Below are 20,400 nucleotides of genomic sequence, written 5' to 3' on the forward strand. Positions count from 1 at the left end.
AAACTCTAAAATTCAAATATTCTGATTTTCTAATACATTTGCTATTTAAAAAGCCACTTTTATTCCTAATTTAGGACAATTTTGAACCAGACAAGAATTTATATAGTGAGAATGGTCATATTACTTTTATTATGTTAATAATAACATAATTATTAACCTTGCCTTCTTTATATCTTAAATGACATTGTGCAATTAATATGTTTTTAATAAGTTTGAGTCTTAAAAATGAAAGAACCCGAGTTATGAGATCTCTATTATTTTCCAGCTACCAACATGCTGTGGTGACCCTGAGCAAATCACTAAATGCTAATCTGTGGGAAATCGTTGATTAATTTTCCTAAACCAGATCTAGGACATTGGCCAAAACTGTTCAGTCGCCATTGGTAGAAGCAGGTATAGAGGCCAATGTGGGAGTGAAAGCAGGATGCATATCCCCCCACAACCACAACATAGTTAACTATAATAAAGGAAGAATCTGCCATTTCCAAATACAAGATCAAGTGTAGAGAAATAGCAATTAAAATGTGAACCACACATAAAACTGACATTCCAAAAATTTAGGCAACTGGATCTTGCAGAGATCCAAAAGAAAACAAAACTTTTGGGAAAATATCCTCAATAATTGAGATCGTTGTATTAAATTTAGGTGAACTGAGTTGATTTTGAGTAACTGGGTGTGACCCAAATTGGTCATTTGACATATTAATTTTCAGTCTACTTCCTAGTCTAATTTTTGATAGCTATAACCTAATTGTCTCTATAAGAAAACTTAACAATAATTCTTAACAATAATTCTAAACCTACATCCTCATAAACATGGAGTATTTAACCATTTTAATCCCTGCTATGTGACTGATGGCTATGTCATCGCCTTCCTTCATTCATTCATTAATCAACCCATTCATTTAACCAGTATTTACTAAGTACCTACTACAGTCACTCTTCTTAGGCACTGAAGATTGAGCACTAAACAGGACAAGGCTTTAGCCAAGAGATAGAAGAAAACAACACTTTGAAGATCTGTAAGTGGAAATAAGCATAGCATATTTAAGGAATCAAAAAGCAAGAGAGAGTGTGAGAGGGAGAGAGAATGAATGAAAACATACACATGTGCCCAATCATGACAGTTCTTATTAAAGAACTGGATTTTAGTAGAGATGGGGTTTCACCATGTTGGCCAGGCTGGACTCAAACTCCTGACCTCAGGTGATCCACCTGCCTCAGAATCCCAAATGCTAGGATTACAGGCGTGAGCCACTGCTCCCGGATGAGTAGTGCTTTTTAGGAAGACTGGAAGCATTGGAAGTTGGGGAGAGTAAACTGATTGTATTCACTGGCATTTTAGTACGTAAATGAAGTTGAACATCGCTTTTCATATGTGGGTAACTCAGAAAAAAAGTGTGTTCAAAAATATTTGTGAAAAATTTATTAATAAATTATCTTTTGCCTACTTTTCAATTACGTAGACCTTAAAAGTATAGATTCTAGATTCAGAAAAGTCCAAATATCAGTTCCAGCTTCACTTTAATCACATCACTTAATCTTTTTCAGATAAAAATTCCTTATTTACAAAAGGAAGAGGAGAGTAAATAATAATAGTATCCATAAGAGTTGCTTAAAGCATTAAATAGATTAAAATATGTTAAGTGCTTTGTACGTCACAATTGCTACATACATGTTGGTTATTATCATTATTATTATTATTATTTTATTTTTTTTGAGATGGAGTCTCGCTCTGTCACTCAGACTGGAGTGCAGTGGTGCCATCTCGGCTCACTGCAAGCTCCGCCTTCCGGGTTCACGCCATTCTCCTGCCTCAGTCTCCCAAGTAGCTGGGGCTACAGGCACCCACCACTGCACCTGGCTAATTTTTTTTTTTTTTTTCAATTTTTACTAGAGACAGGGTTTCACTGTGTTAGCCAGGATGGTCTCGATCTCCTGACCTCGTGATCCACCTGCCTCAGCCTCCTAGAGTGCTGGGATTACAGGTGTGAGCCACCGCGCCCAGCCCACATTGGTTATTATTACTACTGATAAATAAGAAGTAAATTACTATGAACAATAATAATTTACAGGCTCTCTTTGAATATGAAAGATATTAACACTTTGCCTACAAAATATTTTGCAATAATTTCTATTTGTGTTTATAGATCAGCTTAGTTTATTGTATAAATCTGTACTTACAAATCTTAGGTAAAGTTTTTAACTTGTTTTTTATTTTTCTTGTCTTTTGTCATGCTTAGAAGAGCTTTTCTGCTGGGCATGCTGACTCACACCTGTAATCCCAGCACTTTAGGAGGCCGAGGTGGGCGGATCACCTGAGGTCAGGAGTTCGAGACCAGCCTGGCCAACATGGAGAAACCCCATCTCCACAAAAAATACAAAATTAGTCAGGTGTAGTGGTGCATGCTTGTAATCCCAGCTACTCGGGAGGCTGAGGCAGAATTGCTTGAATACAGCAGGCGGAGGTTGCAGTGAGCCGAGATCGCGCCACTGTACTCCAGCCTGAGCAACAAGAGCAAAACTCCGTCCCAAAAAGAGAAAAGAAGAGCTTTTCTTCTCCTAATATTATACAAATATTTTCCCTCATTTTCTTCTAACAGTTCTATATTTTACACTTATATTGTTATTACAAATATAACTTATTTTTGTGTAAGGTATACAGCAGAGAACTCACTTTCCCCTCATAAGTGGTTAACTAGCCAATCTCCCAAATTATTCTATAATGTGCATTACCTACTATTTTAAATGCCACTTTGTAATATATTAAATTCTTATTAAATAACAAAACATTTTAAGTAGTTGAAGACTATATCAAAGTGTTCACTACTACATTGTTTATAATAATGAAAAATTTCAACCTCTTAAATACTCATCAGTAAAGGACTAGTCAATTAAATTCTGATGTGTTTATATAACAGAGCATTACCCAGCCATTAAATACAATAAAATGACTCTTATGTACTTACATGAGAAGAAGTCCACAATATATTGTTAAGCATAAAATAAAACAACAAAAGTTGAAGAACAATATATATTGTCCTATTTTATAAGAAATGAAATAATAACTATAAATAAATACACAAATATTTTACATAAGGACCTGAAAAAGCTTGGGAAGACAGTCACCAAAATTTAACTACATAAATTTCTCTACAGGAGATAGGCTGGAATAGATACATGAGAGTCTTTTATTTTTACAATATATTCTTCTATTTTGCTGGAATAGTTTTTTATAAATCGCAAGTAGTATTTTTATTTTTTATTTTTTTGAGACGGAGTCTGGCTCTGTCGCCCAGGCTGGAGTGCGGTGGCCGGATCTCAGCTCACTGCAAGCTCCGCCTCCCGGGTTCACAACATTCTCCTGCCTCAGCCTCCGGAGTAGCTGGGACTACAGGTGCCCGCCACCTCGCCCGGCTAGTTTTTTGTATTCTTTAGTAGAGACGGGGTTTCACCGTATTAGCCAGGGTGGTCTCGATCTCCTGACCTTGTGATCCGCCCGTCTCGGCCTCCCAAAGTGCTGGGATTACAGGCTTGAACCACTGCGCCCGGCCGCAAGTAGTATTTTTATAATCAAGAAACAAACAAAATGAAAAACTAAGCTTTACCTGCAATAGCTTCATACAGACCAGACTTATACCCTAAATACTCATATTCTTCAAATCTCTGAGGCCCCTCACATAGAGTTCGGCATTCTATATCTTCAACGAAATATTCTCTTAGCGCTTGTTCGAAGTGCCTGATAGCCAACTCAAAGTCATCAGCCTCATAATGTTTAACTCCTGCATTGTAACTCTCCTGCAATGAAACAGACAAAACAAAAAACAAAACAAACAAACAAACAAACAACCTCTTAGTTTCAAAGAGAAGGGTTTATGCTGACTGAGGATCGTTTCGGTAGGTGGGGTACTGACTGCCTGTGCTGAGGAGGGATAACGAAGGGTTGCACTGGGAGATAAAGAACAGCATTCCTGGCTTCAAATACTTACAAGTGAGAGGGGTCTTACTGAGCAAATAGGCTGCTATGTGATCAGTCAATTTCGTTTTTTTTCCTTAGCACACGCAAGACTGTATTTTTGAAATCATTTGCCTATAGGTAGGGCCATGTAACAAGCGCAGGACAACAGATGTCGGTGGAAGTGACATCCACTTTGAGGCTTTGCCTGTGTTTTTTTTTAAAAAATATTTTCTAAAGTCTTCCCTTATCCTTTTCTGCAATAATTTTGGAGGCTACATGTTGAGAATGGTGATGTCAAAAATTTAAAAAAAAAAAAAAAGGCTTTCAACATGTGATTTCAAGTAATGTTTAGTGTATACAAAGAATTACATCGCTTTTTAAAACCTCAGATTGAATTGTATAGGTACAATGGGCAAACCACTGGACTGGGAGCTGGAAAATCACAGTATAATCCTGAACAATTTATACTGGTCTCACCTCCTCGGTATAAAATAAAAGTATTGGAAAGGTTCAGAGAGGATTATAGATAATTATATGATGTTCTAGTTTTTATCACATTATATCAAATTTCTAAGTTAATTTTTATCTCAATTTTAAAATTTTTAATTTTTTAGTTTTTTATTTCAATTTTTAAAATTTTAATTAAAATTTGTAAAAATCATCTCAATTTTTTCAGGCATGATCATTATATTCTGAGAACTCTGAAAGTCTAAAAATGTTACTAAAATTTGAGAATAAATTTTATGAGATATTCATTCATAGAAATTTGCTTTGACTCAAATGAAACCTAGGAGCACTTAGCTCCCTGTGGTGAGGGCTGGGGTCCACAGAGCTTACCAAGTGTGGTTTGGCTTCTCTGTCTACCAGTTGCAATGCTTCAACACCAGCTGTCGCTCTGTAATTCTCAATGTTCTGCTGCATTTCCATGTGCTCAGGGTTTGCCACGAAAAATGTGTGAGCTGCTTCCACTGCTTTTTCGAGCTGGTTAAGCTAAAGAGAAAACAAAAAAAGACGAAATGAAGGCAAATATTTCTAAATCATACTCAGAGAAATACAAAGATCAGTCCAAAATCTCATAGTTTAAGAATGAAACTAGGAGCCTAGGATTTTTTTTTTATCAGACAGGCAATAAAAATAAAATAGACAAACGAGATTACATCAAAGTAAAAAACTTCTGCACAACAAAGAAAGCAATCAACAGCTGAAGATACAACCTACAAAATGCAAGAAAATACTTGTAAACTATATATTCATATCCAAAAGGATATATATGATATATAAAAAGCTCAAAAAACTCAATAGCAAGAAAAAAAAGGTTAAAAAATGGACAAAAGATTTGAAATGGCATGTCTCAGAAGAAGATATACAATTGGCCGACAGATGGGTGAAAAAATGCTCCACATCACTGAAATGCAAGTCAAACCCACAATGAAATACAACTTCGTTCCAGTTAGAATGGTTATTAACAAAAAGATAAAAGATAACAAGCATTGACAAGGAAGTGGAGAAAAGGGCACCCTTATCCATTGTTGGTAGAAATGTAAATTAGCAAGACCATTATGGAAAACAGTATGGAGTTTCCTCAAAAAATTAAAAATAGAACTACCATATGATCCAGCAATCTCACTGCTGGGTATATATCTAAAGGAAATGAAGTCAGTATGTTGAAGCTGTGTCTGTACTCCCATGTTTACTGTAGCATTATTCACAATAGCCAGGACGTGAAATCAATCTATGTGCCCATCAGCAGATGAATGGATAAAGCAAACGTGGTACATACATACAATGAAACTATTGCGAACCAGTTTAGGAAACTAGAATTTGCTGCCAGCGTCTATAAAATAAACCACTGTTTTAACTGGAAGCTTGATATCTCTGTCTTCCATTTTATAAATTAAATACATCCAAAGTGGTAAGAAAAGTCCACATAAACATGTGCATGCTACATATAATGTCATACGATTGGATGGAGGTTATTACAAGGCTTTGTCAGTACTAGGTTTCAGCTAAAGAAGGACCTACGCACTCCTCCAATGAAACAAACCAACAGCACACTGCATTTAAAGGCTTCAGACTGGACCTCCTTTAAGACCTAATTAAAACAAACCACAGGAGCGAGTAACTCTAATATGGGGGTAACTCTATGCATTAGAAAAATAAATTGTGAAATAAAGAACAATGGAAGAAAGGGGAATAATCTGTCATGAAGATGGTACTGACTTTTAGAGGAGGCCACTGAGATATCAGAAATACTGGTAAAAATGCCTGCAAGAAGGCTCGGGCCATTTCCTCTCAAGCTGTGAAGAACTAAGGCAAGCATTTTCTCTTGCCAGCCCAGAAGCATGACTATGCGGTAGTCACGCTGCATGGAAAAAGAAATGAACATTGACTAAATCAACAGCCTGCTGACATTCAGAAGTTACACTATTCTTGAACTTGTGTGTAAATGAGGTTCCTCTGACACAGAAAGAGTTTTCCATAGCTAGTAATAAAGGAGGGATTGCTAAAGCATGCATTGACTGTGCAAAAATCACCAGTAGCCATCCATTGACCAGAAAAGAGGTTTCAGACACTCCACTCCATGACATTCAAGAACTCTGGGATTTGGCTCTGGTTTTCCTAGCATCACTTCTTCCTCTCTGCCATTATACCAACTCTTTCCGGAGAAACTGAACTTCTGCAAGTTTTATAACTTACCGCCTGCCTATTCAAGAACACATGCATAGGTCCAATTCTCCAGTCATGCCCCAATTCATTAGTTCACCCATTTACTTGTTCAGCAAATATTTATTTTGCACCAACTCCATGTCAGACACCAAAGAGAATACCTACGTGGTCAAGACAGACAAAGGCCCTGCTTTCTATAAGAAATGTTGACATTCTCATAGAAGGGGATAAATCCCAAGTCAATAAATAAGTAATGAAAGTAATTTCAGATTGTATTAAGTGCTATGAAGAAACAATGAACAAAGTTGTGAGCACTGGCTGGGACTGGGCTGGAAGGAGAATACCTTTAGATTCATTCATCAATGAAGATCTCTCTGCAATGTAATTTCTGAGCTGAGACCTCCAAGTTGAGGAGCCAGGCATGAACTGAACCGGAGGAAAGGCATTCCAGGTCCAAGAAATGTGAAAGGTGAAAGGTGCCTGAAGTGGAAAAAGCCCTGATGTGTTTTCAAAGCAGAGCAGAGATCAAGGATGGAAATTTTAGAAGCTAGAGAAGGACAGATCATTTGTGCAGGCTATGGTAGAGTTGAAATGTCATTCTAAGTGCACAAGGAACAAGGAGGGATATAATCAGATCTGATACACATTTTAAAACGATAATTCAAACTTCTTTTTGGAAAATAGATCTTCCTCGCGGGCAGAAGAGCACTGCAGTAATCAGGTCAGAGATGATGCTTTCACTTTGCAAAATAATGTAGCATAGCATAAGTCAGTTGTCTGTTTTACTTTCCTTCCGTTCCCTGCGTCCATTCCTTTCTCTTGGTCTCCATTTTGCCCATCCTTGCTATAACAATGTTTCTTAATTCAGAAGGCAAACACATAACACAAAAGGAAACACGTCTAAAATTTCCAAACATTTTGTATGGAAAATGTACAAGTTCCCTATTTTCTGAATTACGGTATGTAGCTCAAATAGTTTGATTATGAAATTAAGAACAGCTTGTCAGGCACGTGCAACAAAGAAAAGGAGGTAATAATTCTAAAGCACATTAAAGCTTCTAAAATAGAATATTTGGCAGCACTTTTTACTCTTTTGAAGGTTTTTTTACAATCAGAGTAAAACATCAAGCCTAAAATAAGTAATTTCCATTATTCTTAAACATCAACATTTTCAATAAATGAATGAATTCTTTTTCTACTTTTGTTACCCTAACTTTGAGAATTTATCCATTACATTTTAATGAAGTGTTATAGCTTTCGCCTTGGCTTTTTTACCTAGATTTCACAATATAGTAACTTTAGAGATTTTTAACTCCCAAGTGACAAGCATGTAAGCTGATACTGAAGACATCCTGTTTCTAAGTCACAGTATAAGTTTTAAGCTCTGGCTAGCAGCATAAGCACAACAGCTAGAGAGAAAGGAAGTCATCAAATTACAGCATGTATATCATACTAAACAAGAAAATTCATCCTTTGATGAATCTGTAAGATGTGTGTGTGTACATATATATGTATATACATATATATACATATATATGTCACAAGGCATGTTTGTAGACATTTAATTACTTGCTAAAAAGTCTCCAAATTTACTCGAATTTTTGCCAACTTGGGTTAATTTTTCTTCACAGAACCAAATAAATAAATACATTTCTTACAACATGAACAATATATTAAAAGAATATTCTTAAAATTTACAAAACATTAAATTTTGAAAGAAAATTTGGAAGCAGTTTGTTTAACCTACTGATTTAACTAAATCCTGTAAATTACAGTCTTTAGATGTAAAGAACAGGCTGTTGAATGAGAATTCAATCTTATTTTAGGAAATTCCTAAACATTTCTAAATAACAGTCAGATTTTTGCAGTAAAATAATACCCATATAGCAAATAACTTTGCATTTTATTTCACAATTACTGATGATGTTAATACATTAACATAACTTGTAAAAAGATCCATATTTGAAATTGTTTTCATAATTCAGTTATAAGAAATAATCGTTTATTTCTCTTGGCGAATTTATAAAATTAATTTTTACATCCATTGAGAGCTATCTAATATATTGTGTTTCCCCTTTTGCCTTGACTACTGGGAAGCTCAGGACTACATTCACTGTCATTTACAGTAACTATATTATGTTGGGTTTCTAATGTGTCAACCTAAAGTTGGCATATTTCACTTTTTTATTTGAGTGTTTTCGTTTTCATTTCAAAACTCTAACTATACAAATAGTTGCCTTAGCAAGGAAACTCAGGGACATAGAAAAGGTACAACCTATTTAAAATATATACTCCCATAGTAAGGGAAATTTTTATACAGTATATTCCTTTTCTACCTCTCAAGGCAGAACATTTTAAACTTTCCAGCTTTGAAGACATGTTAATTCACGAGTTAGGTGGCCATGCTAACGTAGAAAATGAACTTATCTTTGCATTTATGGAATGTTACTGTAAAATATAGTCATAGTTATAAGTAAATATTTATAGTTTTCAAAATGCAATTTGATAAGGATTAAATGGAAAATGACATTTCTAAAGAGTACCATTTCCTCTGTGGAGTATATTGGAAAGGAAGAATCTGCTTTCTTAAAGTGCTTTCTTTTGCCAAACTGCTTATGCTCTTTCCCTCAATTACTTATGGTCCCAATTCTGATTAATAGACTCCTGCTCTTTCTAAACACTCTAGTGAAGTTTTAATCTGATGTTTACATTTTAATGTTAAGCACTGATGGTGAACAGCCACAGCCAAATGAGGATACTCTTAGGAGCTCAGTGAAACAACAGATTCCATCAGCTTTCTAGAAAATGTCTTATCTAAATAGAAACCATCTTTCTGGGTAAGGAAAACATTAAAGTGAAGAAACAGAACTTTTAAACATACTATTTCTGATTAGAGACTATTTAAAATGAAATGCCCTTTATGTTAAAAACAAACAAACAAGCAAACAAAAAACCAACTAGTACAAGCCAAAAATAAGTGTGTGCTTTTAATTGGGCAGAATTGCACAAGTCATCTGTGTATTGTCTAACTTCCTACCAAGGCAACAGCCAAAACTTGAATGGCTGCTGGGTAAGAAGGAGAGCACATTATCTTAGTGATGGAATGTAGACAAGTCATCTCTGCCTCGGGTCGAACGAAGTTAGTGTGCACAGATTATTGGTACGTTACTGTTGTTTTTGGTTTTAAATGCTAGGACACAGTAAGACTGAATAACTGGGCAGGGATCTTAACCTCTGCAGTGTTTGTCCAACACTCTCCCTTGAGGTGTCAGATGATGACTAATGGTTACCGAAAAGCTGTGTGGGCCAAGACCTTGCTGACATTTGCTTCCTGCTACTGTTTTTGGAATCAGCTTTAATCCTTTTCAAAGTTTATTCTGAAGGTAGTTGTCATTAATTTCATACTCTAGTTTTGCCAGCATCCCATGACTATTGTAGTAGTCATTACCTTAACATCTAAAGACTCTAGTTCATGTCAGATTTTGAAAAATAAATAAATAGAAATCCAATGTCTCTCTATGTGAGCACAGAACTCTGCTCCTCTTACACATGACCCTGCCAGTGTCTCTCTATGTGAGCACAGAACTCTACTCCTCTTACACATGACCCTACCGGTGTCTCTCTATGTGAGCACAGAACTCTACTCCTCTTACACATGACCCTGCCAGTGTCTCTCTATGTGAGCACAGAACTCTACTCTTCCTACACATGACCCTGCCAGTGTCTCTCTATGTGAGCATAGAACTCTGCTTCTCTTATACATGACCCCTGTACCGCTGAGCACAATCTAACGTGTGAGGTTGCCAATAATAAAAATTGCATTTGTCATATAGTTTGTATGTTTTATATAGTTCACAAAGCATTTTACAATATTAGTTATAAAAATAAGAGAAATAAAACTGGCCATTTATTGAGCGTCTGACCAAGAAGACAGTTTCAAAAAGCTAGATGAGCCCTTACCTCTACTTCAGGACCAGTGCAGAAAGTGGCTGATAATTATTGACAAGGGTATACTATGATACAAACAATAATTTATAGCATCAAGTCAAAACTTGTCCAGGGACAATGTTCCCCTTAAAGAACTTTAGGGTACAAAAACAAATTTTGTTGTGATAACACTTGACTCATATTTTTCCTGGTTTTCATTATAATAAAGGGAGAAAAATATTGTCTTTCCTTAGTGACTCAATAAAAAAAAAAAAGTTTTAGCTGGCCATCAAGTTACTAGAGCCAAAAGCCAGCTTCCTAATTGTTCACTACCACAGTTAGGTCTCTGCAACCATTAGCAGCCAGATCACATTTTCTCCTCAAACTGTATGTCACAATCTTTTGAATTTGTCAATTACGATAGCAAAATGGCAGTTAACGATGGGTTTCTCTTTCTAAGATATCTTCTTGAAAATCAGCAGTGAAATAGCTTAATGCAGTCTGGGGAATGATTTTTCTGGTCTTGAGAATATGAAAAAAAAATTTCAAAAGTTTGTGGGTGTGTCTGCAACATTGTTTTGTGAAATGGCAAAGCATCAGACATAAAATGTCATAAGCAACTGTGAATCAAAGTATGGGTTTATTTAGTGTTTCTCCTGTAAGTCCACATGTTTCCTGAGTAGATTGCATGGGGGCATACAGATCAGGGACAAGAAGTAATCATTTGGGCCCTGGCTTGTTGAAAATTGTAACTAGGATAACACTGAAAATAGCTTGGCAAATTTGATGATTTGAGGAGGGTTTTCGGGTTTAGTGAATGTACAGATAAATTTTGTCATGACAATTTCCAACATGCTTGGTCTCCCTTCCATTTTGTGTTTATGAAACAAAGTTAACATTCCACTCAAATCACTTTCCTGGGAGCAATGCAAGAAAAGCAAACAAGCAAATCAAAAGCCTTTCCACTTGTACCTTTTTGGTATAAACATGCCACGTTCTTCTGTGAAATATAAACTCTTGCTTTTATAGGAGTGGGAAGATGTACTTCAAAAATGATTTCCAAACACGCATTTCAGCTCATGCAAAGGAATGCATTGTGGCTGCAAGCCAAGGGGAATTGTATTCCAAAGACCCCTCCTGGAGGAATCTTTAAGAAGAGACTAAGGTCTCTGCAGGTATGTAACCCATCAAGCTCACTAATGGGTACTCCTAACCTGACAGGCCACATGCTCTTACTAAAGAGGTGGTTTTGATGACAGAGTTCTTTCATTTCAATGTTTCATAAATTCCTCTGGCATCACACCTGCACTTTTATAAGTATCCAGCCACAGCAATAACCTTCAGGCTGTACAGTATATGAAATATCCTTGCCATATATACGGGTTAAACATAAACTCAAACATTTTCTTTGTACCTCAGCCAAGAGACTATATTACAAAGAAAGTTCTAGTCCATGTAAATTCTAGAGAAAGCTAAAATTTGGGAGAGATCTACTTACTGACTAACCATATCTGGTTGCATCAATTCTGTTATTTTTGTGGCTCTTGCATTGATCTTATAAATAGTAACTGCAATTAACTATAGAAGACTGGGGGGCCGGGCGCGGTGGCTCAAGCCTGTAATCCCAGCACTTTGGGAGGCCGAGACGGGCGGATCACGAGGTCAGGAGATCGAGACCATCCTGGCGAACACTGTGAAACCCCGTCTCTACTAAAAAATACAAAAAAACTAGCCGGGCGAGGTGGCGGGCGTCTGTAGTCCCAGCTACTCGGGAGGCTGAGGCAGGAGAATGGCGTGAACCCGGGAGGCGGAGCTTGCAGTGAGCTGAGATCCGGCCACTGCACTCCAGCCTGGGCGACAGAGCAAGACTCCGTCTCAAAAAAAAAAAAAAAAAAAAAAAAAGAAGACTGGGGCTGGATAGACTATTTACATCACATAGTCCCACTGTTTCATTTTACAGGTGGATAAAGAACCTGCCTATAATATTAGCAGCAGAAGTATAATTAGAAGCTACCTCTTTGATTAAAATAAATATTCACAAATACACACTTGGGATTTTAGTCACCACGATTTCCAAGTAGAGGTGAGTCTGTGCATGTCTTGTTTATGTAACAGGTTTGCTGGTCACTTCAGGCATAGAAAGAACTGTGATAGATGACAAGTGTCTGAGGATACAAAATAAATGCAACAAGATCCTAATCTTTTATTAAATATAGTCCAGTTAGGACAAGAAGACATACATGGACTATTAATATCAAGATCTGGGAATTGGCCAGGCGTGGTGGCTCATGCCTGTAATCCCAGCACTTTGGGAGGCCAACGCGGGTGGATCACGAGGTCAGGAGTTCAAGACCAGCCTGGCCAACATAGTGAAACCCCATCTCTACTAAAAATACAAAAATTAGCCAGGTGTGGGGGCGCATGCCTGTAATCCCAGCTACTTGTAAGGCTGAGGCAAGACAATCGCGTGAACCTGGGAGGCAGAGGTTACAGTGAGCCGAGACCGTGCCACTGCACTCCAGCCTGGCAACAGAGCGAGACTCTGTCTCAAAAAAAAAAAAAAAAAAAAAAAAGAACTGGGATTTTACAAGCTTTTAGGGCAGAATGGGTGGGTGGCAGGCAACACAATGCTGTCAAAATTGGGAGACATGTGAAATACAGTAATCTGGAAGGTTCAGGAAAGGCCTCACTGAGAAAGTAGGACTGAGGGTCTTAAAAAACAGAAAACATGTGGATGTCCCAGCTGCAGAATAGCATCATAATGGTACAGTAGAAATGTCTCAGATGTATTTATAAGATAGTGCTTTGGATAACCTGGCTCATGTGGAAAGTTTCGATTCCAGAATAATGGGAAACAAGGTAGAACAGGACTGGATTATGGGGATCTTTGATACTAAGCTGAGTTGTTTTGATTTTTATTCCTGGAAAAGGGGAAACAGATAGATATATCTATGTATTATCTATATGTGAATGTTTGTGAATGTAGTCATGAAAATATATCTCTCTCATTCCAAAAAGGACTGTGAAAAATAAAAACTAACATATGTGAAGTAAAACTTCACTTATTGGCAGAAAAAACTTCCTCATTGGCAGGGAGAAGAGTGTAAGACTGGAGGCCTATGATAAACTTGATAATATCATTTTAGTTGTGGAAACATTAGCCTAGTTGTTGTAGGACTAACTGGGAGTAAAGGGATACTGAGGAAGAGGCAACATTTTGGGGAAACCATTGTATTTCTCTTTCTCACATAATAGAAAAGAAGTAAGTTGGTCAAACGGAAATGCAAAGTTAAAGGCATACTTAAAATTTCAAAACGAGTTAACTTGGAATACGGTGGTAATAGCAATAGAAACAGTATTCTTTAGGTGGCTGCAAATTTTGGTTGTGGGTTGGAGAAATTTTTCTTTTCACTTTGAGCTAGTTTGTGTTTGATATAATGAAAAGGTGTCCAAATAAGTACATCTTCTTAGCAGTCAAGAACCTTGACAAGAGATCTGATATCAAGCAAAGTCTTCACTTGAGAAATGCTTGAGGTCTTTTCCCAGAGAGAAAGCCAGAGAAGAGTTTCCTAAATGAAGGAGCAATCCATTATTATAAATAAGTTAGAGCAACCAAGAAGGACAGAAACAAAAACAAAAACAAAAACAAAAAAACGTTTATTTTGATGTTTAGTCAGCCCTTATCTTGCCAAGAAATGTATTGCCTTAGATGTTCATAAGACTTATAAAAATGCTTTTATAATTAAGAAAGTGTAAGAGGAACTGTAGTAAGAGTTAAACATATTTCTTTAGGATACAGCATTCAGATTTTTTTTAATGTACTACTGTAACAGTTAATCTCTGTAAATGGGACATTGTATTTCACAATTTTCAATGTATTTCACATTTTTCAAACTCTTTCGACCAAAAACCTTCCAGTCTGTTTCAGAGTGGCTCAAAAAACCAATCAGCCGTCTGCTATTTGTTGACATATATATATATAGAGAGAGAGAGAGAGAGAGAGAGAGAGAGTAAACTTTAGTAACGTTGATGAACGAATGACTTTATTATAAAATAATGACCTAAGTGATCCCCGAATCCCAAATGCAGATATTGAAATAGCTCTTCACCTGCTGTGACATCTGCTTCCCTAATATACTTACATGAATAAGATAAGTATAGAGTGAAAAGTGTTCTTCTCAGGGTCACGTGGGTTCTGACAGACGAGCTGAAACCTGGTCTTCTAATCCAAAGTTAATAATGTTTTTAGTGTAGTCCACTGTGCCTGAGACTAAGTGGACAATCTTCCTTCTTCAGCAGGAAAATTAAGAGTCTACCATTTTTAATAAGTGCGTATATAAAAGTCAGACCCAAAATGCACCTCTCCAAAAGTCAGTGGTAGACATCAGTTTCTCCATGCCACCCAGAATAACGCAAATTAAAGTTGCAAAGCGACTGCTAGTAAGTATAGAAGAGTACTATAGGATTGGGTTTAAATGAAGAGACTGGCTTGAATTGAACCACAGCCTAGAAAAATCATATCAAATAGACTGTGAAATTATATTCGGTGGTTAAAAAAACTGAGGGTTTCTGATTTCAATTTTATATATACTGTGGGTTTACATTGGCTCCCTTCCCCTTGAAATGTTCTAGTGTGGCAGAGTGTAGCAGCTGCATGTTTGGTCTGTGCTAAGAAAAGACTCCCACTATGCCCTTCCACATATGGAGTCCTGCTTTGTCTGCAGAGAGGACTACAAGCTTTATATTTCTAGAGGTTCTGAAGCTCAGGCTGCTCTACTTCATCTTTCCATTCCACCCGAGCAACAGTTAATGAGGGGCCTGTGCTGAGCACTGGGTAGGTGGAAACAGTGGGGAGAAATCCGAGATAATTCCTGCGTTTCAGTAGTGAATCTGGAGGATGGGGTGGGAAATCAGGCAAATATCTGTAATTCGGGGTTAATCAAGGGCCCTTAAGGGAAGTAAAAAGAAATTCTATAACTATTCAAAGTAGGAGAAAGAACTTCTGAATAGATGGATCTGGAAAGTCTTCATGGGGATCTTACTACAGATATGGCATCTTTAACAGACCCTGATGGACAGATGAGATTTCAACAGGCAGAGGTGCTGGGAAGGGCATTTCACCATGAGTAAGACACAGAGGAAAAGCGTCATCTATAGTTGAGAGTTAGTTTATTGGGAGTACCAGTGTTGGGAGTGGGGTTTGAAAGAGCAGAGAATACTAACATGGTAGTCTGATGCCAAAGTGGGGAGGGGTTTGAAAGTTAAGCACATATTCGGTTTTATTTTGGGGAGCACATGAAAATTGTAAAGCAATTGAGTGATTTGTAGCTCTTAAAATTTCCTTCCAGAGCCGGGCGCGGTGGCTCAAGCCTGTAATCCCAGCACTTTGGGAGGCCGAGATGGGCGGATCACGAGGTCAGGAGATCGAGACCATCCTGGCTAATACGGTGAAACCCCGTCTCTACTAAAAAATACAAAAAACTAGCCGGGCGATGAGGCGGGCGCCTGTAGTCCCAGCTACTCGGGAGGCTGAGACAGGAGAATGGCGTGAACTCGGGAGGCGGGGCTTGCAGTGAGCTGAGAGCCGGCCACTGCACTCCAGCCTGGGTGGCAGAGCCAGACTCCGTCTCAAAAAAAAAAAAAAAAAAAAAAAAAATTTCCTTCGAGAAACATCTCCATCTGAGAGAGGAGAAAGTCTAGGTTGCTAGTTTGTTAGCATAGCATGGTCTATGAGAGAGCTGGATTAGATCAATCTTACTGAGCAATACGTGCCAGTATACCCTACTCCTTCCAACCGGGTCTCCACCTGGCCCTGAATGCTGAGTGTTATGGAATCAACCTGCATACTTACACTCTAACAATTCAGTTGGTAGGGCCTCCCAATAAGTTACTACACTTCCACATTTCACATTTCTGGAAGACTCACTTTCTGTTCATTTAAAACCTTTCTTATTTTGAAGACTCCATAGCAAGCCCAATTTTAAGCCAGAGAGAAATTTTAGCCAAGTCATGAAAATGAATATAGCCTTCCATCTGAGAGTTGCCATTTCTACTCTTTCTATCCAGAAAAACATGTGGTTTTATTGTGAAATAATATAAGCAGTTTTTGTTCTTTTTTATTTGGAAACACTCCCATGAGGCACTAGAGGAAATCTCATTTGCCTCTACTTGGAGACAGTGAGGCAGAGAGATTCTGTTCCACTTTCACTAATCTTTGCTCCTTGCCCCATGTGAGCAAAGGAAGTACTGTGGGAAAGGCTTGAAACTTACTAAATGTGTGTGTCTAGGAGCTGAGGATGCGGAGACCCTATAAAAATAAAAGGAAGATGACTAGGAGCCTAAGTCCCACCCTTCCAACTTCCAGCTTTAATGTAAAAAGAAGCTAATAGCAAATGCCTGGATGTAGTTTGCATATTCTCAAAGAGAAGATGGTGAGAATATGTGTATATGCCTAAAACGCCTGGACGCAATTTGCATATTCTCAAAGAGAAGATGGTGAGAATATGTGTATATGCCTAAAATGCCTGGACGCAATTTGCATATTCTCAAAGAGAAGGTGGTGAGTGTACGTGTGTATGCCTAAAATGCACAAGAGTATTCTACCATTTAATTTACAAAGAATGTTAATATAAATAATCTTAAGTCATCATCATGTGTAGACTGGGCAGATATTAATATCCCAATTTTGCAAATGAGAAGAATGAAGTTCAGAGAGGTCAAGTAATAATAGTTGCTACTATTATTAAACATGTAATAGGCCAGAGACCTGAAATAAATGTATTACATATTACCATGTGTTTTGAGCTAAATGGTGTCTCCCAAAATTCTTACGTACTAACAACCAGTATTTTAGAATATGACTGTATTTGGAGATGAAACCTCTAAAGAAGAAACTGAGTTAGAATGAGGCCATAAGGCTGAGCCCTAATCCAATCTGTCTGGTGGTTTTTTGGTTTGTTGTTTGTTTGTTTTTGAGAAGAGGAGATTAGGACAGAGAGAGAGACACCAGGGGAACGAGTACACACAGAGGAAACTCTACATAAAGACACAGTAAGAGGGCAACAATCTGCAAGCCAAGGAGAGAGGCTGCAGGAAAAACCAAACCTGACTCCTTGACTTTGGGCTTCTGGCCTCCAGAACAGTCAGAAGATCAACGTCTGTTGTTTAACTTACCCAGTCTGTAGTTTTTGTGATGGCTGCCCTGGCAAACTAATATACACTGAAAATAATGAGTTTAACATCAATAACTTCTTTTACAACTGAGAAATTTAAAAATAATATGTAATGTAATGTGACTTTAAACTCATTTCTGTCTTTTTTTTTTTTTTTTTTGAGACAGAGTCTCACTGTCTCCCAGGCTGGAGTGAGTGGTGCGATCTCGGCTCACTGCAAGCTCCACCTCCCGGGTTCCGGCCATTCTCCTGCCTCAGCCTCCCGAGTAGCTGGGACTACAGGCGCCCGCCACCACGCCCAGCTAGTTTTTTGTATTTTTTTAGTAGAGACGGGGTTTCACCGTGTTAGCCAGGATGGTCTCGATCTCCTAACCTCGTGATCCACCCGCCTCGGCCTCCCAAAGTGCTGGGATTACAGGGGTGAGCCACCGCTCCCGGCCTCATTTCTGTCTTACGCCAGAAATCAGACCCCTAAGCTCTATGACATCCTCCCAGCACGATCAATGACAATGCTAGCAACTAAAGTATCCTAACTTTTAATGCAGTGTTCTTTCTACAAAGGTATCAAAAAGTGACCTTGTTAGACTCACTATGACATTAAAACAGAATGGGAAACAAAGTTAAGAAAAAAATATAGTTCCTTGGGAGGCTGAAGCAGGAGGATCACGAGGTCAAGAGATTGAGACCATCCTGGCCACCATGGTGAAACCTCATCTCTACTAAAAATACAAAAAATTAGCCGGGCCTGGTGGCATGAGCCGGTAGTCCTAGCTACTCAGGAGGCTGAGAGGAGAATTGCTTGAACCTGGGAGGCAGAGGTTGCAGTGAGCCGAGATTGCACCACTGCACTCCAGCCTGGCCACAAAGTAAGACTCTGTCTCAAAAAAAAAAAGAGTTCCATCAAAAATGAAAATGTCTGATTTTCTTTATACTGTCTCAGAATAAGACTAAAAAATTCAAGGTAAATTATTTTTGTAGTCATTCTGGAATGAAACAGTTGTTTTTATTTATGGTCCTTAAACCTTCCATTTTGGTTTATCCTAAAAAATAACTTTGATCAAGAACCTCTTCCTTTAGGCATCTCCATTTATTTTATTTTAAGTAAACAGTTTTCCTAATGCAGAAAGCTTCCCAAAGGGAAGATACTTTTCTGATACTATTGTGATTAGCTGGTAAAGTTACGGAAAAGTGCTGAAAACCCCAAATACTAGAGCATCCAACACAAAGAGCTGCCTGGGGAATGTCATCTTAATTCCCAAAATTTTTAAGCAGATTTTTTAAGACTCCAGATAAACGATGGTCTGATTAAATTAAAAGCAAAATTTCTAACAGGCATAGATTAACTTATAACACAATCATATGGTAGAATATTATATGCCCACTGAGAATAATTAGAATGCAAACATGCTCATGATATTCTCTCGAATGAAAAAAGCAGATTGTATGACAGTCTGTATAATATGATTCTACTCATGTAATATAAATTCATTAGAAAAATTTTATACACCAAATGTTAATAGTCATAGTATCCACATGGAGAAATGAGACTTAATAATTGACTACTTTTAATTTTTTTCTTGTTCTCTAATTTTAAAAACAAGCACATGTATGGTATATGAAGAAACAGGAATGGAAGTAGAATGAGAAAGTAAGCAGAAGTAGAGCTTAATCATGATTTCCTAAATAAATAAATATTTCAAACATGAAAGGGCTTCATCTTGAAATTGGGTCAAATTATGCCACCAGTCAATTTAATTTATGTAAGACAAGTGAAATTCAGAAACGGTGTGTGCTTGTGTGTAGGTAGAGATGTATGGGGGGGCGGGGTAAGGGAGGGGACATATTTAAATGTACAAAGGAAAACAGCTGTAGGAAATTTTCTTGTGAACTCCTGCTCTCCTTAATCTATTTACCACACTGCAGCCAGAGTGATCTTTCTAAAATGCAAATCTGATCTTATCCCTCTCTGATTTAAAACTTCCAAAGGCTCCTCACTGGTCTAAGGATAAAGTTCAAATTCCTAAACATGACTCACAAGCTCTTGCCTGACTGCTCGTGGTTTACCTGCCCAGACTTAAATCTCATTATTCTCTGCTGTTTTCTAAAATATGGTTCTGATGAATTTTGTCTCAGTTCCACTCAGTCTCCCCTCTGGGTTTGCAGTGTCCCTCTTCTTGGAAAATTCTCCTTCCAAATCTTTGATTATTTCTCACTCATCTGTAGCGGCTAGCTTAAACATTTCCTCTGCTATGTCTTCCGTGAACAACTAAATCCCATATGATCCCATCCACCTCTGGACTTCCCCTCATGGTGCCTCTCTCGTAGTACTGTAACTATCCACTGTTATGTCTGTATTCCCCTCAGTGGCTCTCTGGGGGCAGAGTTCTGAAGACACTGTTTACCAGCGTATAGAAGATTAAGAGATTTTGTAAGTCAAAATAAAAACTCATTTGTATGAAAAACAGAACTAGTTTCTCCCTTTAAACTTGAAAGTCTGCTTAGCTCATAACAAGCTGTGTCTCTATGTGTCTCTGATTGATTGTCGTATTCCCAGTGACTAACTCTTCTTGGCACACCTTGGGCTCTCAATAAGGGCTGTAAGAAAAGCTGTCCATATAGGGTTGTTCGCTCATCAAACACTGATTGAGAGCCCTGGATGGGCTACTGTGGGCTAGT

At 37.8% G+C, this 20,400-nt stretch overlaps 1 protein-coding gene across 1 annotated transcript in view; it reads right to left on the reverse strand.

Annotated features, from left to right (window-relative positions):
- Nucleotides 1-20,400, reverse strand: part of P3H2 (prolyl 3-hydroxylase 2) — a 175,227-nt gene that overhangs the window by 34,362 nt on the left and 120,465 nt on the right. Inside the window, 2 exon segments of the mRNA XM_033213046.1 lie at nucleotides 3,609-3,798; nucleotides 4,796-4,948. Of these exon segments, the coding sequence (XP_033068937.1) occupies nucleotides 3,609-3,798; nucleotides 4,796-4,948 (343 nt within the window).

Source organism: Trachypithecus francoisi, unplaced genomic scaffold (genome assembly GCF_009764315.1).
Source record: "Trachypithecus francoisi isolate TF-2019V2 unplaced genomic scaffold, Tfra_2.0 Lachesis_group0, whole genome shotgun sequence".
Classification (NCBI taxonomy): domain Eukaryota; kingdom Metazoa; phylum Chordata; class Mammalia; order Primates; family Cercopithecidae; genus Trachypithecus; species Trachypithecus francoisi.